General features: G+C 40.2%; 1 protein-coding gene across 6 annotated transcripts in view; it reads right to left on the bottom strand.

The window, feature by feature from the left end:
* Positions 1-21,325: 21,325 nt before the first annotated feature.
* atp10d (ATPase phospholipid transporting 10D) overlaps positions 21,326-27,147 on the bottom strand; it is a 221,173-nt gene continuing 215,351 nt past the window's right edge. For all 6 annotated transcript variants that reach the window (XM_051928348.1, XM_051928353.1, XM_051928352.1 and 3 more), the window contains exons 21-23: positions 23,535-23,639; positions 22,690-22,877; positions 21,326-22,565 (exon numbers count right to left, since the gene is read on the bottom strand). In XM_051928348.1, the coding sequence (XP_051784308.1) occupies positions 22,172-22,565; positions 22,690-22,877; positions 23,535-23,639 (687 nt within the window). In that variant the 3' untranslated portion in view covers positions 21,326-22,171. The remainder of the gene's footprint in view (positions 22,566-22,689; positions 22,878-23,534; positions 23,640-27,147) is intronic.

Genomic DNA, 27,147 nt, shown 5'->3' on the forward strand with positions numbered 1-27,147 from the left:
GTGATGGAGACTTGACCCAAGCAGTTTGACGCATACGAAAGGTCTGACGAAAGGATACTGGCCTCACCCATATCCTAGACTCGGCTGGACGTATTGATGTAGTATTCTGCTGAACCGAATCGGACACGAAGTCACCTGAGCTGGAATCCGGGGATGTGAGCAGACAGGCTAACGGGACGAGTAACGGGGTGGTATATATATATATGGAAACATAAACAGAAAAAGAGCACAGATTGCAGGATTGCTGTTAGGACAGAATAAATAAATCTACATACTAATAGCAACAATACCGTGTTCTCCTGGGAACTGGGACAGGACCGATAGTTAGGTGTCTCCCCTTGGGAAAAAAGAAGGGAACAGTAAGGGAACAGTGAGTGGCACACTTAATACCTCGCTGATTCATACGGACAAGGGATTAGGCGAATCAGTATATAGTTGGAAAATTAAATACAGGACCCGGGAGGGCAAGGGGACATAATGGGAACTTATAACAGTAAGCCTGTTAATCGCCGCACAGGGGGATCAAAATCATTAATGCTGGAAGAATTATTTTCGGAGGATCAACAGACGCCCCGTAAAAATGGGTCTCCTAGGAAATTTATAGAAAAGAAGACAGGTTTAGATTTCAAGAAGGCATGTAAGAAATGGAATAGACAGAGTGGTGGGCGTTGGCCGATAGAGGGGACAGGAGATGCAAGTGAAATACAGGAAGTCAGGAAGATCCTGTGTAGGAATAAGCAGGGTTGTTATAATAGTGGACCGTATCGAATGGATATGTTCGATAGATGGGAATTAGTAATAAAAGACAGAAATTTAGAAGCAGTACAGAAACAGAATGAATTGTTGCGGGCAAATGAGGGAAAGGCTAAAAAGGAGAAAGAGGAATTACTAATTACATTACAGAAAGTTCAGACAGGCACTGAACCACAGGCAGATGGGAGGAAAAGGAAGAATAATCCAAATAAAGACCCCCTTTATCCTATTATTTGTTCCTCTCCTCAGTACCAACCTCAGGCACCTCCATTATCCCCTCCTCTATCCCCCATTCCGACTGCCCCCCCTGCACTACAACTAGCAGAAGTTTCCCCTGATGATCCCCCAGGCACAGATCACTATGACCCCTCTACCCATCGTGATGACCCACCCTGTACTAGACAAACCCCCGTCTCCAAATGCACTTGAAGTCAAACCTCCACTCACAAACCAGCTCCAACTTTTTTCTCTTCTGATCCTTCACCTTCACTTACTTGCCCTTTAATAGAAGTTCCCAATCCTCATTATAACCCTGCCCATCCAGCCGGACCCCAAAATCCCACAACAGTTATGATAAATCGGAACTGGGACATCCAAGAATTAAAAGATGTCGTGAATGCACTTCCAGATCCAAAGGAAGTAGGAGGACTAAAATTTGTTGAACAACTTGATCAGTTAGATAGCATGTATAAGCCTAACGCTGCTGAATGGACCCAGGTACTTCGTCGAAAGCTTGGGACCACATGGGCCACTGTTAGCAGGGGTGTCCGCAATGACGTTCCATGGGTATGGAACCCAGCTTTAACTCGAGGACAGGGGATAGGTGGAGAAGGCGAATTTAACCCATAATGGGAGGCGTTGAGACAAAATATTGCAGAAAAATATAAAAAAGGAACGGACTGGTCCCTTATTTCTGCTGCAAAACAAAAGAGAGACGAGACGGTTGATGAATGGGCACATAGGATTCAAGACCTTATGGCTAATCACTCGGGCTTGGAAAATGTTGATGACCGCACCCGAGCTGCAGTTCCACCTTTTGTTTCCGGTTTGCGCCTTGATATACAAAACAAGGTCCGCACTTCCTGTATTGAGTGGGAAAGTGCCACGTTTGATGAAGTCAAACGACATGCTGAACATGCCGAAAAACAAACTAAGCAGAAGGAATCGGACTCTCATGCCAAATTATTGGCAGCACAGATGAACTATTATACCAGGAATACTCCTGACCAAGGTCGAGGATATGGCTTTAGAGGAAGGGGACGAGGACGAGGAAGAGGACGAGGTGGTTTTAGAGCTCCTCCTGTTGACCACAATAAGAATCCTTTTATTCCCTCTCCCTTAAATTCCAATGCTAATTCCTTCTCTTGCTACGCCTGTGGTGAAACTGGACATTTTCGTCGGGAGTGCCCTCACAGACAGCAACAGCCCCCACCTCCCCTTATTCCACCTGTTTTTTCTGACACCCCTGACCAACAATACTGGCCATAGGAAAACGCAGGGACCTCCAGCCACTCTTTTCAACTACCTTTGCTCACCCATAATTCAGAGACTGATCCTTTACTGACATTGTTCGTTGATGGCACTGAGACTATTTTCTTAATCGACACTGGTGCCACTCGATCTACCCTCTCGCTGGCAAAGGTCCCTGCCTCGAACGAGACTGTTACTGTGCTTACTGCTTCTGGACAACCTCACCTTCTTCAAGTATCAAAACCTCTTCAAGTCCAGTCACGTCCTGGCGGACATACCTTACTGCATCGTTTTCTTTTGAATCAGCTCTGTCCAGTTAACCTTTTAGGAAGAGATCTCATGACAAAACTTTCTCTTTCTATTTCTATGACTGACAAAGGTTTTTTCTGTTCTACCCCCAAGTTGTTGTGTCAAATTACCCCTTACCCCAAACCCTCTTTTGCAGCATGGACTTTAGATATTTCCCCACACACCATTCTCCTCAAAGCCCTACACTCTTTTTCCCCTTGTCTCTTTCCCAATTTACAGGCCCCTGACATTTTACACTGTACTGCCCAATACTTCCCTATAGAAGTAGACACCCCCTGGCTAGAATCTTTCCTTACTTCTGGTACTTGCCCCCGAAACCCTTCACATCTCCTGTGTTTTTATTTCATCCAAAAAGGCAGCTGCTTCTGTTCATCTTACATGCTCACAGCACATATATTATCTTGGCGGCACAGTGCCTCATATTTCCTTAGCTAAATCACACACTGTTAAATGGGGGGAAATAGGACCATGGGTAGAAAAATGCCTTGAAAGAACAGACTGGTTACAAGTTACTCCAGGTATTTTTGATACTCCTGACCATTTAATAACTAAAGTGGTGTTTCAAACTGATTTTTTAGTACATCGCGCTTTGTGCCGTCCTTCCTCTTTTGCTTGTTCATTACAAACCACTTTCCCTTCTTGGCTCTCTATGCTCCCTGATTCACTATGGTCCCAGGGAAAGAATGATTATGGAAGGATAGCCCATTGTGAGCCTCTGGTGATCCACCCGAAATCCTCCTTCCGCCCGCACCGTGCCCAATATCCTCTGTCTCCCGAAGCAGAGGCTGGCATCTCCGCCGTACATTCCGATCTCGTCAAACGCGGTGCCATTATTCCAATTGAATACTCTCCAGTCAATTCCCCCATTCTACCTGTAAAAAAGGCTGACGGTTCATGGCGTTTCGTACAAGATTTGCGACAAGTAAATTCTGCCATCTTCCCTAGGGCCCCTATCGTCCCTAATCCTTCCACTATCCTCTCTACTATCCCTCCTTCCGCTCGGTACTTCTCCGTTATTGACCTAGCTAATGCTTTCTTTTCTATCCCTGTTCACCCTGATTCTCAATTTTGGTTTGCTTTTACATTCCAAAACCGCCGTTGGACATGGACCGTCATGCCTCAGGGATACACTGAAGCCCCTTGTGTTTATGGACAAGCTCTTGCCCAAAATTTAGAAGGCTTTTGGCCGGAAAGAGGTAGTACATTGATACAGTATGTAGATGACATAATGATATGTAGCGCTACGGAAGAAGATTGTACAAAAGATACCCAGAAATTGTTGCTGTTTCTGGGGGAAAATGGCCATAAAGTTTCTAAAGTTAAGCTGCAGCTAATCAAAACAACTGTAAAATATCTAGGTCATGACATTACGTATGGAACAAGAGCTCTCTCTAGCGATCGCATTACAGCCATCCAAAATCTTCCTAGACCGGTCACAAAACAACAGGTTATGTCTGTTTTAGGTATTCTGGGCTACTGCAGACAGTGGGTTCTAAATTTTACTGAAAGAGCACAGCCGTTGCAACAATTGGCTAATACTCCTGGCATCCCCCTTTCTGGCCAGGTCCAATGGAATGAACTGGCTGAGAAGGCTCTCTGTGACCTCAAAACTGCTCTTCTATCTGCGCCCGCGCTAGGTTTGCCTGATCATTCTCGTCCATTCACTTTGTTCGTGGACGAAAAGCAGGGATTTATGAATGCAGTACTGACGCAACAACATGGAGATAAACAAAGACCGGTGGCTTAGTTTTCTAAAAAACTGGATCCAGTGGCCGCAGCACTTCCTCCGTGTCTTCGTGCTGTGGCTGCAACAACAGAAGCTGTATTAGCAAGCACGGATGTAGTTCTCATGAGCCCCCTAACAGTTAAAGTGCCTCACGCTGTACATTCTATCCTAGTACAAGCCAAAACTTCACATCTCACTACTGCTAGGGCAATACACTATCAGAATGTACTCTGTACTTTGTCAAATGTTACAATTGAAAGATGCTCCACTTTAAATCCAGCCACTCTTCTCCCAATTAACAACGAAGGAGAACCACATAATTGCCATGACGAAATAGCAAAGGTTGTAAAACCTAGAGTAGACCTACAGGAAACACCTTTAGAAACTGGAGAAATGATTTTTGTGGATGGATGTTCCTTGCGATTGAAAAATGGAGCACCCTCAACCAGTTACGCAGTGGTCCAAGGGGACAGCCTGCTGGAAGCAAATGGAATTTCATCAAGCTTAAGTGCACAAGCAGCTGAACTCGTAGCACTCACTCGAGCATGTCAGCTGTCCGAAGGGAAGATCGTAACAATTTATACGGATTCCAGGTATGCTTTTGGAGTCTGCCATGATCATGGAGCACTATGGAAACTAAGGGGATTTAAGACCAGTACTGGCAAACCCATCCAACATCAGAAATTGATCGAATCCCTTTTAGAAGCTATAACCAAACCATCGAAGCTAGCGATTGTTAAATGTCAAGCTCACACAGGAAAACAGGATCATGTTAGCAAAGGAAATGAATTAGCTGACCACTTTGCTAAAGAGGCTGAATATAATAACACACCAATTTCTTTATTCCAACAGAGAAATGACCAGGACCCTGATAATCAAATTATTTCTTTACAGAGTGCAGCCACGGATATCGAAAGGAGAAAATGGTCCAAAGAAGGGTCCCTCTCTGATGGAGTCTGGACTCATAAACACACTAACAAACCTTTTCTCCCAAAAGCCTCTTTCCCAGGAATGGCAAAAATCGCCCATGGCCTCGATCACGCAGGTAGAGATGCCATGGTTCGAGATGTTGAAAAACATTGGGAAGCTGTAGGTTTCTCTACATATGCAGAGCAATTTTGCAGACGCTGTGCAATATGTCAAAAGTTTAATGTGGGAAAAGGTACCCAGGTAAGTCCCGCCGTTACCCCTAATCCAATGGGTCCGTTTGAACACCTCCAAATGGATTTCATTGAACTAACCCCGTCTAAAGGGTACCGATATTGCCTTGTGATTGTCGATGTGTTCTCCTGATGGGTAGAGGCTTTCCCTTCAAAACACAACGATGCCAAAACAGTAGCTAAAGCACTAATTAAAGAGATTATTCCAAGATGGGGTATCCCTCAAAAGTTACAAACAGATAATGGCACTCATTTTGTGAACTCCGTTATAAATGAATTAACCACCTGGCTCCAAATTAATGTGCACCATTATTGTAAATACCGTCCCCAAAGCGGAGGCATCGTAGAACGATGCAATGGCACTTTAAAAGCTAAACTCGCAAAAATTTGTGAACAAACTAATTTATCATGGCCGGATGCACTACCCTTAGCTTTAATGGGACTAAGGGGACGGACACACCGACAACTGGGACTATCGCCGTTTGAGATTCTGACCGGACGTCCCATGCCCGTTGGCATGGTTGTAGGAAATGTGAATTTGCATACTGTGGACAATGATCTTCTCTCTAGTCTTGCAGGTTTGCGAACCTCGTTGAAGGAAATCCACCAGCAGGTTAATCAAGCCTGGAGGACCAGCCCACTTTCCAAGGATTTACCAATTCCCTTGGGCACCTGGATCCTGGTTCGAGATACTCGGAGGAAACACTGGCATCAGCCTAGGTGGAGAGGACCATTCCAAATTCTTCTATCCACACCACACGCCGTGAAAGTTGAAGGACTGCCTGCCTGGATCCACGCATCGCATTGCAAGAAATGGCTATCTTAAAAATACTTTTTCTGTTGGCTGTTACCCGCACCCTCTCGGGCTACCCAAGGATGGGTGGTGATCTTTATCTTTATAAGTTAAAACAGAACCAGAATCAGAGATACCCGAATATCACAGTCACACAGGGACTCACCACTTCAGTGCAAATTGATTTCTGCTCAATTGTGGACTGTGGAGTCGGACGACAAGAACAATGGACCTGGTCTGATAAATATGTTTGTGTTTCAGCTCCTACGGATTACGAAGACTGGTGCAGTCGGTGGGGTTTAGTCTTTGCAAATACAGGGTCAGATGACTGGGGATATTCTCCTTATAAAAGCCTGCAATACGGTTTGAAGACCCGATTCTCTATAATTAAGGGGCATGCCGTTACTAAATGTGATGAGAATCAATGTAACCCTCTAATTATTAAGCTTAAAAACCCTACTGTTCATGATACTGGCACTTATATCCTTGGGGCTTATGTCTCAGGAACTGACCCCTTAGGAAAATTTAATATTAGAGTACAGGACCCCCTTCTTTCGCCCTCCAATGTTTCCTTTGAAACCTCCACCCCCACCACCATTCCTTTACCTGACGATTCGGCCCCTATAGTTCGCGTGTTAAATCTAACCACTTTAACAAGCACCTTTTCAGTAGAAACTGGTTATGGGGATCAGAATAGATGGTTGCAGTGGGTTCTCTATTCAGCTAAGCAAGTTAATCGTTCTCATTGTTACACGTGCGCTGCAGCCCGTTCCCATTTAGCTACAGTCCCTTTCCCATTATCTAACATTTCTGACCCCGTGGGGTTGCCCTGCCTTCTGTACTTATTCACTACTTCCAAGAAACCCCTCTCTGGTTCAAAGTGTTCTAATCTATCTATTCTTTTTCCCCCCACCCGTCACATGACTACCCCTATGTTTCAAACTCACAAAGGAAATTATACATGTTTCAAATCTAATGGAACGACATGGGTAGGAGAATTACCATTTTCTTTCTGTTCTCAAACTTTTCAGGTCAACTTTTCTCTGAACACCGTTCTGTCTTCCTTTCTTCTCTCCCAAACCACTCCTAGATCAGATATTTGGTGGATGTGCTGTAGGTCCAAATTACTTGCCACCCTTCCCCCTAACTGGTCTGGTACCTGTGCTCCAGTCCAATTAGTAATGCCTTTTAGACTTCTATCCTTACCTCCCTCTCACTCCCCATATTATTCCACCCCTCCTTTTTATTTCCAACATACCCGCTCCCTTTTCCATATGCCTACTAATATCTCCTTACATGGCCCTGGAGTATACATAGATGCAATTGGAGTCCCCAGGGGTGTCCCAGACAGATTTAAAGCTAGGGATCAAGTTGCTGCCGGTTTTGAATCTATTATACCCCAAATTACTATTAATAAGAATGTTGACTGGATTAATTACCTTTATTATAACCAACAACGTTTCCTTAACTTCACCAAAGACGCTATTGAAGGCATACATGAACAGCTTGACCGTACTTCTCTGATGACTTGGCAAAATCGTCTAGCCTTGGACATGTTACTTGCGGAAAAGGGAGGTGTCTGTGCTATGTTTGGCGATGCTTGTTGTACATATATTCCAAATAATACCGCGCCAGATGGATCAATAACTCGTGCATTGGCAGGCCTCACTGCTCTCTCTAATGAACTTTCCACTAATTCTGGCATTACAAATCCCTGGGATCAGTGGTTTGCATCCTCCTTCGGATCCTGGGGACAATGGATAAGATCTGTTTTCATTTCTTTGGTTGTGGCATTTTGCCTCCTCCTCCTGGTTGGTTGTTGTATTATCCCTTTGTTTCGCTATATAATATCTAAGTACTTTACCGCCTCTATGGAAAGGGCATATATGCTACATGAGGAGCACATGTCTCGTATAGCTTCTTCCATTTTCTCCTCCCCATCCCCTTCCCCCCCCCCTTCCCCTTCATCAACCATTTCAATTTAATTATATATTGCCCACATCATTTTGTTCAAAAAGGGAGGAGTGTAAAAACATAAAATGATGTAATTGAACAAAATGTATGTGTGTAAGTCCAGAAAATAGGACAGAATGATCAAACTTGTTTGTGTTTTGCGTATGTGACAAAAAGCATGTATACTTTCTGGAAGTTTTCTTTTAATGATGTGTGTGACAAGAAAATATACCTTTAGGGTAATGACTTTACAAATTGGAAAAATACAAAATGAGTCAGGACGCTATTTTTATTGCTTACGTGGTCAACGATCAGGAGACTAGAAAGGTATAAAAGAGCAAGGACATCTGCGCTCGAGGCAGATGAAGTGCGGTGTCCTAGGACTGTGTTTCTCTGTCATTTTACCCTTGTCTGGTATGTATCAATAAAAGGTTTTGACTAATTTTAATTTTCTTCTCTGTCTTCAGTCACAAAAAGTGTCCACAGAACTTACTAACGTAAGGAACATTGAAATATCTTCATAGTACGTGTTTAATTATTCTATCCATCTATCCTTCCAGTGTCGCTCCAGCCCAGCAAGAATACAGCACGAGGTAGGAACAATCCGTGAACTAGCTAGCGCTGCGGAACTGTGTCCTCACATTTAATTATTAACAATATAGATTATTTAAATGAAGTTAAAGTTTTATCTGTATAGTATAATCAACATATTTTGCTGCATTTCATCTTAAAAATGATATTGTCATCATATGTATTGTAAATACGCACTTCATAAAGTGGCACAGGTTGTGCAATATTATAACTGTATTGCAAGTTTACAGTGAGGTAATTCTAATTATAAGTACAAACAGTTCTACAAGGAGCACTTGATGGACTGATTTAGTGCGTTTATAGTTCTTGGGATGAAACTTTCTGAACCGCGAGGTCATTACAGGAAAGGCTCTGAAGCGTTTTGCCGTGGCTGAGGCAGCGTCTGCTTCATGCTGTATACCGATAATTCTCTTTCCAATCAGCTGCTGCTGTGATTCCAAACTCAGATACAGTGATATAAATACTCTGAGTTGAGTATTTGAGTGTAATATGGAAAAAGATGATCCGCTGTGGCAACCCCTAACGGGAGCAGCTGAAAGAAGAAAAAGAAGGTGCAGTGAGAGTAACGACGCTAAAGCAGTTATGGTATTTGGAATACTATGGCTACTCCCTGGACCATTATATTGCTGCAGGTTAATTACAATCAGAAGCATTACACTAATTAACAATATGCAGTTAATTTCAGTGTATTTATAAAGCTGCGTCGGGAATGTGGATCTAAGAAAGAAAGGGTGACCACACAGGAACAGTAGCACTGCTTTGACACTGGGTACCGCCAGTCTGCAAAACAAAGCAGACATCTTGTGTACGCCAGGGGATGAGGTACCGTGGAAATGTGCGTGGCTTTACGCCAAGTTTATGTTTTATACATTGCGATTTGAGCGTGGAAATGTTCGTACGCAACACTTCTGTGCGTACGCACCGTTTATACATGAGCCCCAAGGGCTTGAAGGGTTGACACCAGCTGCTTTCTGCTTTTTGGATGTTGAAAAACACCCCTTTACCTCAGAGATGCTGAACTCTTCCTCCAATTCAAACCTCTCAATTCATACAGCATTGATTACCCTTATTTTAAAGGAGGGCAAAGAACCATTGGATATTGCCTCTCATATTTGGTATGAATACGTTTATACAAATTAAAATATCAATATATTGCTGTTTTTACCAGTGTTTAGTCTGACGGAGTTAACTATGCAATGCTGGTAACAGAATACCAACTAGTAATAAAATTAAAACACACACAAAATATCCCGCAGTTATGAAAAGTGGGTAAGTTTGTGGTTACAATGGCTTAAAGAAAGACTCCAGTTAAATGTATAAATGTGTGCCATGTGTGCAGAGAACAGGTATGGATATACAGTTGGCGTCAACTGGAGGCTGAAAGAATTGTTCTCGTGAAAGGATGCCCAGTAAAAGAGGACTTTGAACTAAACAGCGTGCTGTCACACGAAGTGAAAAGGTGCTGGGAAGAACTGTCGAGTTGATAATGAAGAGCCACAGGTGACTCAATAATACATTTGAAACAGTAAATGTGTTGAACAACACTGACACGACTCCCGCAGAAACATGGATGAAGCTGCACTGCATCTATCTTCTGACTGCACATCTACATGAATAACTAAAGTATGCTGAAATTACTGCTGGATTGGAAAAAATATTTGCTGTTGTCATGCCCTACAGTTCTACAACAGTCAACATGGCAGCACTATAGTGTAGCAGCCAGCAGACAGAAGCATTTCTTAAACACATGGAGCCAATGATGTACAGTGTTACTACAGGTGGTTATGGAGCCACCAGATCAGAACTCTCTAGAAGCGTTGTTTGTTTCTTGGATGTCTGTCCAGGTATTTACATCCACAGGCACAGGAAGACTACAAGGTTCAAGTTGACCAAGTGTTCCCACAGCAGAAGGTGACAGGGAAGCACAGTCAGCATTAGGATGACCTCTGTGTGAATGACGGCACTGGCTGGATTAGCCAAAGAGCTGTGTGCAGCTGAGTGGAAGAAGAGGCAGGAGTTTCATAATTCGCATGAGGGGAAAAAACATCATGAAGAAGTTTCAATGAAATGGCTGATGCACCACTAAAGAGCAGCCCAGCGATCATATCTGAATATTTGTACAAAAGGGACAACACAAAAGGTTAAGGCATAACTTGCACCGGTGTTTCGCAATATATTTGTTGTTTTAGGTGGGGTTCCTCATTGCACCATGAGCAGGGAAGTTTAGCAATCTGTCTGTTATGATGTTAAGCAATAAACATACCTGGCTGCCTGAGAACTCACATTGGCACACACTTCTCTGGGGGGGGAGGACCTCTCTCTTCCATCTCTGTACTTGTTACAATATAAACATTAAGCATTAATTCCCAAACTCAGTGACACAAATTAAATTAGGCTGAATAACAGCAAGCTGACCTTTTTGTTTTTTTCTTCTCTTTCCCTGTCTTTCCATACTTATTTAATGAATGTATGTACAGTGCATCCAGAAAGTATTCACAGCGTATCACTTTTTCCACATTTTGTTATGTTACAGCCTTATTCCAAAATGGATTAAATTCATTTTTTTCCTCAGAATTCTACACACAACACCCCATAATGACAACGTGAAAAAAGTTTACTTGAGATTTTTGCAAATTTATTAAAAATAAAAAAACTGAGAAAGCACATGTACATAAGTATTCACAGCCTTTGCCATGAAGCTCGAAATTGAGCTCAGGTGCATCCTGTTTCCCCTGATCATCCTTGAGATGTTTCTGCAGCTTAATTGGAGTCCACCTGTGGTAAATTCAGTTGATTGGACATGATTTGGAAAGGCACACACCTGTCTATATAAGGTCCCACAGTTGACAGTTCATGTCAGAGCACAAACCAAGCATGAAGTCAAAGGAATTGCCTGTAGACCTCCGAGACAGGATTGTCTCGAGGCACATATCTGGGGAAGGTTACAGAAAAATTTCTGCTGCTTTGAAGGTCCCAATGAGCACAATGGCCTCCATCATCCATAAGTGGAAGAAGTTCGAAACCACCAGGACTCTTCCTAGAGCTGGCCGGCCATCTAAACTGAGCGATCGGGGGAGAAGGGCCTTAGTCAGGGAGTTGACCAAGAACCCGATGGTCACTCTGTCAGAGCTCCTCTGTGGAGAGGGGAGAACCTTCCAGAAGGACAACCATCTCTGCAGCAATCCACCAATCAGGCCTGTATGGTAGAGTGGCCAGACGGAAGCCACACCTTAGTAAAAGGCACATGGCAGCCCGCCTGGAGTTTGCCAAAAGGCACCTGAAGGACTCTCAGACCACGAGAAAGAAAATTCTCTGGTCTGATGAGACAAAGATTGAACTCTTTGGTGTGAATGCCAGGCATCACGTTTGGAGGAAACCAGGCACCACTCATCACCAGGCCAATACCATCCCTACAGTGAAGCATGGTGGTGGCAGCATCATGCTGTGGGGATGTTTTTCAGTGGCAGGAACTGGGAGACTAGTCAGGATAAAGGGAAAGATGACTGCAGCAATGTACAGAGACATCCTGGATGAAAACCTGCTCCAGAGCGCTCTTGACCTAAGATTGGGGCGACGGTTCATCTTTCAGCAGGACAACGACCCTAAGCACACAGCCAAGATATCAAAGGAGTGGCTTCAGGACAACTCTGTCAATGTCCTTGAGTGGCCCAGCCAGAGCCCCGACTTGAATCCGATTGAACATCTCTGGAGAGATCTTAAAATGGCTGTGCACTGACGCTTCCCATCCAACCTGATGGAGCTTGAGAAGTGCTGCAAAGAGGAATGGGCGAAACTGGCCAAGGATAGGTGTGCCAAGCTTGTGGCATCATATTCAAAAAGACTTGAGGCTGTAATTGCTGCCAAAGGTGCATCGACAAAGTATTGAGCAAAGGCTGTGAATACAGTAATCCCTCCTCCATCGCGGGGGTTGCGTTCCAGAGCCACCCGCGAAATAAGAAAATCCGCGAAGTAGAAACCATATGTTTATATGGTTATTTTTATATTGTCATGCTTGGGTCACAGATTTGCGCAGAAACACAGGAGGTTGTAGAGAGACAGGAACGTTATTCAAACACTGCAAACAAACATTTGTCTCTTTTTCAAAAGTTTAAACTGTGCTCAATGACAAGACAGAGATGACAGTTCAGTCTCACAATTAAAAGAATGCAAACATATCTTCCTCTTCAAAGGAGCAAAAAAATCAATAGGGCTGTTTGGCTTGTAAGTATGCGAAGCACCGCGGCACACAGCTGTTGAAGGCGGCAGCTCACACCCCTTCCGTCAGGAGCAGAGAGAGAGGGAGACAGATAAAAAAATCAATACGTGCCCTTTGAGCTTTTAAGTATGCGAAGCACCGTGCAGCATAGTTAAAAGCTGCACACAGAAGGTAGCAACGTGAAGATAATCTTTCAGCATTTTCAGACGAGCGTCTGTATCGTCTAGGTGTGCGAACAGCCCCCCTGCTCACACCCCCTACGTCAGGATCACAGATAGCGCAAGAGAGAGAGAGAAAGAAAAGTAAGCTGGGTAGCTTCTCAGCCATCTGCCAATAGCGTCCCTTGTATGAAATCAACTGGGCAAACCAACTGAGGAAGCATGTACCAGAAATTAAAAGACCCATTGTCCTCAGAAACCCGCGAAGCAGCGAAAAATCCGCGATATATATTTAAATATGCTTACATATAAAATCCGCGATGGAGTGAAGCCGCGAAAGGCGAAGCGCGATATAGCGAGGGATTACTGTACTTATGTACATGTGCTTTCTCAGTTTTTTTATTTTTAATAAATTTGCAAAAATCTCAAGTAAACTTTTTTCACGTTGTCATTATGCGGTGTTGTGTGCAGAATTCTGAGGAAAAAAATGAATTTAATCCATTTTGGAATAAGACTGTAACATAACAAAATGTGGAAAAAGTGATGTGCTGTGAATACTTTCCGGATGCACTGTATGTAACACAATACACGAAAAGAAATGAGAAACTTTCACCCCATTTGTTTTAAGTGCACGGTCTGAAGGAAATTGGGGGTGGGATTTTAGGAATAAGCCCTGTGGGTGGAGCCTTTTCAGTGGGTGGGTTCTGTCAATATTCACCACAGCATTTTAGCGTGTTGTCCCCAGATGTGCATTTGCAGGCAATCACTTCTGACCGATGGAGGCTACTTCTCTTATGATGCTTTTCAGTTCAAACTGAATTATTACTGGCAATTTGAGAACTGTCACTGAAGATTCACTCATTCGCCATGCAGGTACAATACTGTAATAATATATACTTCTCTTCTGATTTGTCCTGCTTCCTCTTCAAAAGTGGTCCCGCCCACACACAGCCGACATGGCATTTCTTCATTCCTATTCGTCCTCTTCGAAACCCTTCCCCACGCTGCCTGCGGCTCCTTTTCAAAACCAGTCCTGCCCACACGCAGCCGACACGGCATTTCTCGATTCCTATTCCTGCTCTTCCAAACCCTTCTCCATGCTGCCTGAGGCATCCCATACACCCCCACGCCGCTTTTCTCGATTCCTATTCCCCCTTTGGACTACCGCGTTCCCCACTCCTCTCTCATGACCCTATATCTAGCCTGACCGCGTGACCTTTCACTTCAGCCATGTGTGCGCCTGGGAGTCTTTTCCGTAGCCTGCTACAGGAAGGTACTGTCGACCTTTGGCATTGGTTTCGCTCCTTGCTATTTTCGTTATACTGCAACGGTTGTTTCCTAAGCTTTGTTATAAAATGAACAACAGTATCCCTAATTTCCGCCAAATACTGCCTGTTATCTTCCGTGGTTCTCGAGACCTCACCGTTGCCTCTTCTATCAACAAACACAGGCTGTGGAATGAAATGAAAGTCCTAAAACTCACAAAAAACATGAGAGCTCTCGAAAGTGAAACTCAATTTGTTCAATGACTTCTTCAAGTTCGGGAAGGTAAAACTAGAGACACGGCAGAACTGCCTTCTCAATGTCTACCACAACAACAACAAGACCCAGTTGCTCAACTTTACGGTGATATTCATTTCTCGACTGTGACTCCCCAAGAACTTGCTACAAGACCAATACTGAACGTTACAAATGACGATTCTCTACATATTAACAACAAAGTGCTTGATCTTATACAGGGTGAAAAAGTGACCTTCAAGAGTGTAGATACATTAGTCAGTGACGATCCTAATGATCAACTAACGTACCCACAGGAGTTTTTACACACCCTCACACCAACTGGCATGCCTCCCCATATCCTTCATCTGACGGTGGGAGCTGTAGTTATGCTCCTCTGAAATATTATGCCATCAAAAGGTGTTTGCAACGGAACAAGACTCATCGTTACCCGAATACATACAAATATTATTGAGTGCAAACTGATCGCTATCCAAAATTCTGAAACAATCTTCATTCCCAGAATCTCTCTTCTTCCTTCCAACACCAATCTCCCTTTTAAATTTAAACGCACACAATTCCCACTCAGACTCGCCTTCTCCATGACTATCAACAAGTCCCAAGGACAAACGTTTGCAAAGATTTGTGTTAATCTACAACAACCAGTCTTCAGCCACGGTCAGTTGTACGTGGCTTTTTCTAGGGTTAGATCTTTTGACTCATTATCTGTCGTCTCCACCAAAACACCTATTCACAACTCCATCTTTCAACAAGTATTTATTTCTTCTTGATTTCTGAATTCCTTTCCCACCTTTTTCCATTCCTGTTCTTACACCGCCGTATGCTACGACGGGCGTCGGCTAGTGTATATATATTTTTTTTAAAACCACGATTATATTAAGTTAAAAAGTGTACTAAAAAGTCTCTCATACATCACTTGTAAAATAAAAGCGTGGGCGCTTTTGCTAAGATTTTAAGAAGTGTTTTTTGAATGCTGATTGATGAAAAGCGCCCACGCTTTTATTTTACGAGTGATGTATGAGAGACTTTTTACTTTTTAGTACACTTTTTAACTTAATATAATCGTGGTTTTTAAAAAAGCCTTTTTTATATATATATTATTTTCAACTTTTTAGTCTTGGGTTTGTTAAAGTTCTCTCTGTTACTAGCACCATCTATTGGTGAAATCTTGAACTATTCTTCACATGAAAATTTCATTTCTTAATTAACATGGATTAATTGATCAATTAGTGAAACTGATTATTGATTCATGTATTGTCATCGGAAGTGAGTAAGTATGCAAAATTCAAGTCATTTGGACAATAGGAAGTGGGTTAAATTATCGATTACAAGATTTGTACCAGACAACAAACAGGTGAAGTTAATATAAAGCGTGGTAATAATAATAAAAACATTTCTATTAGAATATATCAATTGTTTGTTTTGTACAACATGTGATTGCAATCGTTTTAAAAACAATAAAACAAAACAATAAACTAACACATTCATGACGCTTTATAAGATTCAACTCTGTGTGACATTTTGTTGAAGGTACAAAGATATTATTCTAGTTTTAAGCCAAATTATATGTTTTCAGTTTTACTGTAATGCACTTTTAAAAACCTTACCTTTAACCTTCGCCCACATAATACTGATACCTTCCTTCAACCGTTGCTTCCGCATTGCACTCTATGGGTTATCTCTTCATCTAGTTTTCTTGGGCTACCACTGATCCTAGATATTTAAATGTGTCCACTCTTTTCAATAGCTCTCCCTTCAGACTAACCTCTTGAATCCTGGTCACCATTAAATCTCACATATCCAGTCTTCTTCCTATTTATCTTCAATCCTCTGTCTTCAAAAGCCCTTCTCCATTCTTCCAACTTCATCTTTTCTGGTGCTACACAACACAATGTCATCAGCACCAGTGCAACTGGTCCTTTATCCCATGACTCAACACATCCATAACCAGATTAAAGAGGTAAGCAGTTAAAGAAGATCCCTGGTGCAGACCTACTCCAGCTTGTATCTTGTCTGTTACCCCAACACTGCTTTTAACCAGAGTCCTTACTCCCTCATACATATCCTGGACAATCCTCACATACTTCTCTGGTACTCCTTTGTCTCTCAAGCACCTCCAGACCTCTTGACGTGGCACTCATCATAAGCCTTCTCTAAATCAAACACCATATGCAATCTGTTCTGGTTTTCTCGATGCTTTTGTATCAGCTGTTTCTGTGCAAAGGCTACATCAATTGTTCCTCTCCCTGGCATAAAACCAAACTGCTCTGCTCAAATGGTGTCTTTTCCCTAAGCATTCTTTAAAACCCTTATCCAAATTTTGATGGTGTGCTTTTTCTCTCTATAGTTTCCACAAGCCTGAATATCACCCTTCTCATTAAAAATGGTACAATCAAACTGTTCCTCCCCTCCTCTGCTATTCTGTACTGTTCATTGATCTTCTGCATTAGATCTCATAACATCTACTCCCTCTTCTCCTGAGCTCTTTCACACTTCTCCTGGTATTTCTTCTCCTCCCTTTGTATTTCCATTTTTCATTGTTTTCAGTGCCTCCTTTAGTTCCTCCCTCCTTATTGTTGGTACTAGCCCTTCATCTGGGACTCCATCTCCAAATATACCCTTGGATTTTCTTCATTCGACAGCTTTTCAAAGTACCTCTTCTGTATATACTTGATCCTATCATGTTCACTTAAGACCACACCTTGCTCATCTTTTATCTCCTTTGTGTGACTAAAATTCTTTCCAGCCTTGTCTTCACTATTCTAAAAATCATTCTCTCCCCCTTTTTTTGTCTCCAAAATCTAATAAGCCTTATCATGGCCCACTGGGCTGTACTACAAACCATTTCATACAAAGCTAGGACCTATAATCCTATGCCTAAAGATATTTACTGGAACTCCAAGAAGCATATGATCCTGCCAGCCGGACCCGGGATTAATAAAGTATCTATCTATCTATCTCTAGCCACAATATCCTCTGTACCCTAGTAGAAACAAACTGAGCCGTCACAGGCCTCGCAGAAGGAGAGTTGGAACCAGAATCTGCATTAAATGCCTAGTATGCAGGAGAACATCTTGCTCTCTTCTTCCTTAGCAATAACTGCACTAGCTACCATCCTGTTCTTTGATTCCACTTAAAACTGTTCCATACCACTAATTAATTTAGGGTACTTAAAACTGTAATCCTATCAATACTATTCCTTTGGGCCTGAGCTTCATTACCTTCAACTCTGCTACAACTAACTCCTGCACCTTGTATGAAAACGTCTTTGCCTTAACACCAATCCTATGACAGATCTTCCTTCTGGTTTAACTAACTAGAATCCCCCCACAGCTATAAGATTAGTATATAACGTATTAATTATTTGATTATAATCCTATATCCTTACACTAGCCATTGATGTTGCCATAACACAAGTTATTTCTTTTAGCTAAGTCTTTAGCCAAGTTTCTCCTACTACATTGAGCAGGAAAACTAAAGTAATCTTTCACTAACCCAGAGCAGCATCCACCTTGCAGCAGTGTGGGGTCTGTGGCAGACACACATGCTCTCAGAGGAGCGGTGAGTAGGGTGGAATGTAAGAGCAGGTAAGCTGTAAAGATATCAAAACACAGATTAAAAACTGATCCATCTCAATGGCTGAAAGACCAGAACTGTGACAGGAACATTTAAAAGCTGGTCGTGAACTAATAATATTTATGGGGATCATTTTTTTAAATATAAATTATGAAAATGGAATTCACAAATTTTGTGCTTTTTAGGAGAGAAAAAGGTCAAACAAAGCTACTGTAACAAAGACTTATGTTTAACGTTTATTACTGGCATGTGTCTGTATATCCTTGCATATGTCCATCTTCTGTCATCAACTCATGTTAGGTGTAAATGTATTTTGTTTATTGCACCAAGTGTATTTGTCTATCACCACATCCAAACCACAGAGAAAGTGAAACTTGTTTTTTTTGTTCAACTTGAAACAAATCTCTCTAGAAGTGTGCTGTCCCAGCTGGGGCATGAAACAATAAGTTTGTTGGGATTAGTTTTAATTAACTTATTTGTTACAATTCAGAACCCAAAATTGCCGACTTCAGTTTTAAACAGCTGAGTTAAGGTTTTAATTGTTGCCTGTTTTCTGAACTATACATCATTAATAAATAGCAAGGTGCAAATGCAAGGTGTACGAGCGTCTTGAAGTATAAAATGTTAACAAAATGTTTTGAAGTAAATGAAAGACAAGGAAAGGACAAAGAGGTGCAACTCTGTCCTGGACCACAAAACCTATAGATAATGGCCTTGGAAAATGAAAAATCTACAATGTGATAAAGATTTGTTTTGGAAGGATGAACACACTAAAAAGCCATAAAATTAAATACCAAGTTTCATAATCTACTAGTCCTGGCTTTGAAATACAAAACTGATTGAAATGAAAACCTTCTAATACATCACTTAATCCAAATAAAATCAAAATAACAGAACTGTAACCCACTTAGTGGACAGAGAATCTAGAAGGACGTATACAGAGCAGGAGTGACAGGATTGTGTCTGACAGACTGGGGAGGACAGGAGGAGGCCTGTGGAGGTGCCTGAAGTTGGAATAGGCTTATGTACTTACCAACAGGGGTGAATGGCGGGAGGATGACAACTTTGGCCAGCATGAGAGGACTTTGCACCAAAGATTGTTACTATTAATATCGTCTGGCCCTAGTGAAACAGCCTAGACAGTCATAGCAATTGTCCAGAAGAGACAGTGGTAAAAATAATGAGAGATGGGACATTATGGTGTCATCAAAGAACTGTGAGAAAAAGAAATGAGCTGCAATGCAATATTTAAACAAGTGTCATCTACTGTATGGCTGTAGTTTCCAATTTCAAGTACTATTTTCAAAGGAATTTTAAAAACAAACTATAGTTTTTACCCCTTCAAGACAATAATTTTACATACAAAGAGTCATCAGTTTCATAGATTTGGTACAATGGGCAAAGACAGCAGACATGAGAGAATTTTCGACTATTTGAGTGTATTTTGTTCCTTTTTCTACATTTTGGTGCTGTCGGATATTAATGACACTGTCAGGTGTTGTACAAAAATGCAGAATATGCATCAGAAACACAGGTGGTGTGGATAAGTATCGATAACGGTCTTGGCTTGTAAAATGGGCGTATTTGGCAAGCTTTGAAGCTTTTCCTCCCTGCTCCACAGACTGCAATATAAAGTGCCAGTGTGGGCAAGATATTTTTTTATATTACAATTATTAAAAAGGGGCGAGAAAAACAAACAAGCTTTATACTTTAATACCTTAGACTTTCCTAAACAAATTAAAACAAATTAAAAAATTTCCAATTTGACATTCATAGATTATGAGACTAGCAACTGTAGTCCTTAAGTTTGACATCCCCTTTTGCTGAAAGTCGTGTTATGTGATGTCATCTCTAGTGTTAAAAACATAGCAGATAAGTGATTCAGTTACACTACTTGTGCATGTGAACACACACTTAAATGCCCTAAGTATAAGAATGTGGAATATTCTGTGCATCGTCACAATAAGCATCCTTTTGAGTGGAATGTTACCGTAAATAACAACTGCATGACAGTACTGGCTGTTACACATGGATTAACAGTAGACATGCTAACATTTTAACATTGAAAAGAAGCCTGTATTACCATGTTACTGGAATTTTTTAAACAATACATAAACCAATGATCACTTCCGAACAGGTCAACCTGATCTTCACTTGATCTCCCATCTGTTGAGTTGAGGTACACCCAAGACTGTCATGCATTGTGCTTACCTCCAGGAGTCGGGCAATTGCTGCCATGTAACAAACTTGCACAATGATCTCAAATTTCATAAATAAATGAATAAATACATGCACTTTTGTTCTGAATCAAGGCCATGCTCTATCAATACAGGGGCATCAATAACATAATATGCCTAAAGAAAGCCCTTTACATCGTTTCAGACCCCACACAACCCAACACCAAACCGTTACCTCCTCAGCAACTCTACCCCATTCCAGCAAGTGATGCACAAGCATCAGAGGAAAGACCCCCAGACCTGAAAATGCTTTAGAGCACCTAAAAAGTTGACTTCATCATCTGTGACCAACGCTCACTTGTGCGAGAACCACTTTTACCAGTCAGTCTGCACTACTGATTGATTCCCTGCTAAGACCCCTTCTGAAGCTTAGTACCACTACTGTTGGGATGCAACATACATATTAATGTTTTTTTTTTTTTTTTTTTTTAAACTCGGTGCTATACCAATGGCCATTGTGTTGTTTAGCGCTCTACGTCTGTTACATTAAGCTACTGTATACCTTGTGTATCTCTTTACTGACCATAGTGAAGGAAGAATAAAATGCAATTTTTAAAAATTATTTTAAATATGTACATAACTTGGATCTGTCAAGTTTTTTTTCCCCCTTTACATTTGTTAACATTTACTTGTGATATATACAGTATATATAAAAACAAATTACCTAAATTGTTAGCTAAAGATGGATGCACAAAAATGAGTAGTGACACCAAAAGCTGTAATTTTGAATAGCGACAGATTGTTTATTTAATTAAAAAATGCAAATGACTGCAAAATCCTCAAGTTAGGTGTGTGTCTGTAGTGTAGCACATTTATTCAATATGCAAATATTGAATAGTCATTAGTCATTTATCAAAAACAACAATACATTAAAGCACTGCTCTTTATTTTTCTTAATAAATAGGTACATAAAAACATCCAAATATAAAACAAATTACATTTTTACAAGCAAAAAGACTGTTTACACAAAGTATCTCATTTTGCAGCTAATTCTAGATCATACATCTCTGGTAGTTAAAATAAATGACAGTTTTCTAATTTTTTAAATATCTCAGTATTAAAGTGTTTTATATAAGACGAGCACAGAAACAAACTTAGAAGAGCAAGTCACATGTCTGTCATTTCACGAACTGGTGTTGCTACTACCGTCGTATAAATAAAACGGCAATAACATCCAGCTAATAAAGAATATTCTCCAATGAAGAAATATAAACAACATAAAACTATAAACTTGTAGTAAACAGACTTTTAATTTTATGTAATTATAATAAAAACCCAAATTTCTCAATAATTTGATCTTAAAATTTTGATGTGATTTACAATTTTAACAGTATACACTAAGCAAAAATAAATATATATTTTAAAAGCATTCCTATTCCTTGAAAAATGAATGCTACATGAATGTTCTATTTGCCAGTAGAAAAATAGAAAGTGTGCAAAAACAGCTTATTATTTTTTTAGCTGTTAAAATAGTAGTCATTTTTACCAAAATATAACATTAAAATAAGCTCTTTCTAGCCTCTTGATATCTGAAGACTTGAGTATCAAAAGACAGCACTGGCTGAGTAAATAAAGCACATAGCACATTTTAAAAAGCAGTTTCTTCTTTTCAGGTTTTAAATTTGGACCGCTGAAATAATACTTCTAGAAGGCTTGATGGCATATGTGGCATTTGACTTGTAATGAATCAGCTCACTCCTGCAGTTCTGAATTAACAATTTGTGATCACAGAGTCAGAATCAGGTTGTGAAAGCTGGGCACTAGGAAGATCTGCAGGGGTTTCCCTTAAACTGCTTTTCTGTGTGCCTATGCCGTCTGAGACTGTTACAGAAACATCTCCCAAATCTTCTATACTCATAGAGAAGGAATCATTTAAAGGTAAGCTACAAGAAGCACTGATAATACTACATTCCTTCAAGGACACAGAGTCATCTACTGAGGGGTTAGTCAAAAAATCTACCGGATCAAGGAGGCAGCATGCGTCCTGAGAAAACTTCCATTCCTCAATCTCTCGATTTCGCTCCTCAGGAGTCAGCTTGTCAAGCTGAGCAGCTTTAACTATGAGAGTAGGATAAACACTGTTTTGAATACAATGGTACGCAAGTCTGAAAAAGGATAAAATAAAGTGTGTTAGCAAGAGAAACCATTTCATTAGACAGGATCACTATTAATGCAGAAATGTTATTACTTATAGTAAAATGACAGAAATGTGCACAAAGGATCCATTACCTTGGTAGTAGTGCCAGCACAGTCGTTAAAATGCATCCACAGTAGAAGACTGGATCAGACATATGCTTTTCCATGATCCAGTAAGTGTTGGATGGAGAGTTACAGTTGACACAAGTGACACCGAAGACTAGTGCAAATACAAAATAGAAGAGTGCACTTCCAATTAAGATAACTGCATGGATCCATGTCTGAAAGAAGAAATTAATAATAATATTTTAGCAACAGGTGTACAAAACAAGCTAATTTAAAACCATGCAAAAAGTCCATAAAAAATTCTCTTTGCTAAAAGGCTTTCAAAACCTTGCTTGTTCAGATGAATGTGTTGCTTGGTCCTATATATGTAGTTATTGTCCCAGAAAAATGTGTCACATGACAGCGTTAAATTTAATTGTAGCTTTCTCATCTAATTTTCCACTGCTTATTCGAGACCAAGTTGAGAGTGTGACAATCTTATCAGTGTGGCCCAGACTTTCCTTTCCCCAGCCACACTTGCCAGCTCTTACTGTGGGATCCCAAGACATTCCCAGGCCACTTGGGTGATGTAATCCTCCCAGCAGGCCCAGGGTCTTTCCCAAAGTCTTCCCCCAGGTGGTCATGCCTGTTAAACCTCTGCAGGAAGGTATCCATCCGTATGAGATGCCTAAACCACCTCAATTGTCTCCTTTTGATGTTGGTGAATGAAACAATAAAGGCAGATTGTGCGATAGAGCAGACCGAAGTGCCACAAGCAAGTAATTGATTCTTTTGATGCATAAGTCACCCTTGCTGAGGATATACACCATAATACAAAATTGATAAGTTAGTATATACTGATATTTAGATGAAAGACTTTTTATTAACCTTACCAGAGACTTGCTTTCTAAAACAAGATGCAATAGGATGATTAACAGTGCTGATGTATTTATAGGAACTCCAAAAGAGAACACGCTTATATCAGAATCTGCATGTATCTGGTAGAACAAAATGGAAAATACAAATTAAAGATATTACAGTATTTAATTCACAATCATCTACTGTAGCATAAATCTCATACAACCACCAGCCAATTTAACTTTATTCCACTAACTGTAGCATTGATGCTGTTGCCATAGATATTTCTAGTTTATCCATTGTCTTAAAAAAAGACTTCCAACAACCCAGTGCTTATTTTAAGTATTAATAAATGCCTTCATACTTATGAACCATAGTTCAGTTTTAATGATTTTATATTATCTCCAGGCTACATTCTCCCCAGTTTCACATTACTTACAGTCTCCTATGCCTAAGGATTTTTAGTTTTGCTGTTTTATTTGTAACAATGTACTTAAGTTTTAACTACTAAAAGGGCACACCCTACAATTTATTTTTAAAACTTCTAAAATTAAATAAAAAAAAAAAAAGCTTTTCTATAGTATCCTTTTTATACATGCTAATCCCTTGGTAGCTACTGTTTTTTTCATTATTACATTTTGTTTCATTAGAGTTTTGGTTTTGGATACGTACAAGTACTCTCTACAGCACAATACTGTGATCTTCTATCCTACACCAACATTTGACAAACATGTTTAATCTTCACAACTTTATCTTATATATTCTGGTCTGTAGCACAGGCAAAGTTCAGAGAACACCATCTTACTAGCTATGCTCCTGTACTTCAACCAATTACAAAATAACAGACTTCTGTTTCCTGTGACAATTTCTAAGATGTGAAAATATTTCAGTTTGATTTACCAGACATTTGTCCAGAACATATACATTACAAAAGCAACACATCATGCAAGATTTGAATATCTTAGAGGATAAATCTGTGCTTCCTGCTAATAATGGAGGTTATCTGCCATTATGACTTTTTTTTTTAATCTAGATTTTTTTTTCCTTTTTTGCAAATGATTGTTGAAACTATTTTTTTCTTGTACCTGATATATATTTTTATATCATTTAAATGAGATATCTAAACTTAATAATAATACAGTAATCCCTCGCTATATCGCGCTTTGCCTTTCACGGCTTCACTCTATCGCGGATTTTATATGTAAGCATGTTTAAATATATATCGCGGATTTTTTGCTGGTTCGCGGATTTCTGTGGACAATGGGTCTTTTAATTTCTGGTACATGCTTCCTCAGTTGGTTTGCCCAGTTGATTTCATACAAGGGAGGCTATTGGCAGATGGCTGAGAAGCTACCCAACTTACTTTTCTCTGTGTCTCTTGCGCTGACTTTCTCTGATCCTGATGTAGGAGGATTGAGCAGGGGGGCTGTTTGCACACCTAGACGATACGGACGCTCGTCTAAAAATGCTGAAAGATTATCTTCATGTTGCTCCCTTCTGTGCAGCTGCTTCATGAAGCAACATGCTGCACGGTGCTTCGCATACTTAAAAGCTCGAAGGGCACATATTGATTTTAGATTGTTTGTTTTCATCTCTGTCTTGTCATGGAGCACAGTTTAAACTTTTGAAAAAGAGACAAATGTTTGTTTGCAGTGTTTGAATAAAGCTCCTGTCTCTCTACAACCTCCTGTGTTTCTGTGCAAATCTGTGACCCAAGCATGACAATATAAAAATAACCATATAAACATATGGTTTCTACTTCGCGGATTTTCACCTTTCGCGGGGGGTTCTGGAACGCAACCCCCGCGATGGAGGAGGGATTACTGTAATAATAATACTAGATTTTATTTACTCCTAGGCACCTTTTTAAACACTCAAGGAAACCGAACAATAGATGAAACACACATTATAAACAAAACTAAAATACAAAATTTTAAAATCAGACGCAGCAATTGTAGTCAAAGAGAAAAAGCTGTCTTAAACAAATGAGTTTTAAGTTTAGATTTGAAAAGTGAGAATGATTCTAAGCTCAGATGGTAGTGAGTTCCAGAGCTGCGGAGCAGAGCATTCAATTGGTGGTAAGATGGACGAAGGGGACAATCAAATGGATGGAGGAAGAGGATCTAAGGGTACGGGAGGGAATGGCAACATGGAGGAGGTCAGACAGATATGGAAGGGCAAGGTTGTGGATAGCCTTAAAAGTTAACAGGAAGAATTTTGAATTGAATGCAGAACTTAACTTGAAATTTTATCTTTACATTACATACAAAATGACTGGTAGAATTAAATAAAATATATTTGATAAAACAATGTGATTTGTTTAAAATCGCAAAGGTATATCTACAAGTTGTAACAGCTGAATTATTAGAATTTCCTTTACATCTTATGCGCATTTGGTTTTATTAATGTAAAAAATGTTTACTCTGCATAATTTAGCAATTCAAGCAAAAATAAAGGTAATCAGAACAAAATAAGATTAGAGTTCTAGTCGACATATTCTGTAGGATTAAGAAGAATATCGTCAACCTACAAATGCCTAATTCTTAGTAACCATGGTTATACAATTAAAAAATTACACAGAAAGAAAGGACTTGCTGCATTTTAACTTTATTTAAATAATCACACTTAATTCCTAACTGCTGGTTTATTGTATCCACAAAATAACAAATAGTGGTTCACAAAGGAACATTAACTGTCAGTTAATTCATCAGTAAAGGAATCAAATTTAAGTTAAACTATACAGAAGATAGATGCTACTAAATGCTACTGAAAGATGCTTTACTGCATAAGTAATTAAATACTGAAAGTCACTACCTATCTATCTTATATACGTATCTGCAAACAAGCTAAAGCAAAACATTTTTCACACATGGTGCACAAAAATCCACTCTCACCAAAAAGTTAACTGAATTACAAGAAAAATTGTAGAAAACTGTTATCCCATACTGTTCCAAAACTTTTAAATATTCACACCATTCAGTATTTATTTCTATTATGATATTTATTTTAGATCAGTTTATAGCCTGGAAACATTGTAAAAAAATTTAGATTTTTTTTCATTGCGGTCTTCTGTAATGTAATCTTATTACATTGTTAAAGTGAGAAATGAGGACTGTTTATGTTTCTGACTGTTCTGCACTGTTCTTTATTATTTCACACATTTGACTTTATCCTGCACAATTACTGGCATTATTATAATTAGGGATGGGAATCGAAAACCGGTTCTTGTTGAGAACCGGTTCCCACTGTTACAATTCCTTGGAATTGTTTGCCATTTTTGCAAACGATTCCCCTATCGATTCCAGTCGCCTCGAATGACGTCACTGCGTTGCGTAGCGTCATTTACCCAGCAGGAAACATGGCGCCTAAGCGGCACAAATGCTCAAAAGTTTGGTTATACTTTACGAGAAAGGATGACAACAGGGCAACTTGCAATACTTGCAAAGTAGATATTTCATCAAAGGGAGGAAACACTACGAATATGCAAAAGCATTTGCACACAAAACACGCGATAACCTTAAATGAATGTTGTGTTTTTGATCCGCTCCGGACTAGTGAATCTCAACCCAGCAGCAGCGGTAACGTTTGCAGGTCCTCTCCCGTTAATACGGCAGGTAACTAATCAACTAACATTGCATATTATGTTAG

Source organism: Erpetoichthys calabaricus, chromosome 5 (assembly GCF_900747795.2).
Source record: "Erpetoichthys calabaricus chromosome 5, fErpCal1.3, whole genome shotgun sequence".
In the NCBI taxonomy this organism is placed as follows: Eukaryota; Metazoa; Chordata; class Cladistia; order Polypteriformes; family Polypteridae; genus Erpetoichthys; species Erpetoichthys calabaricus.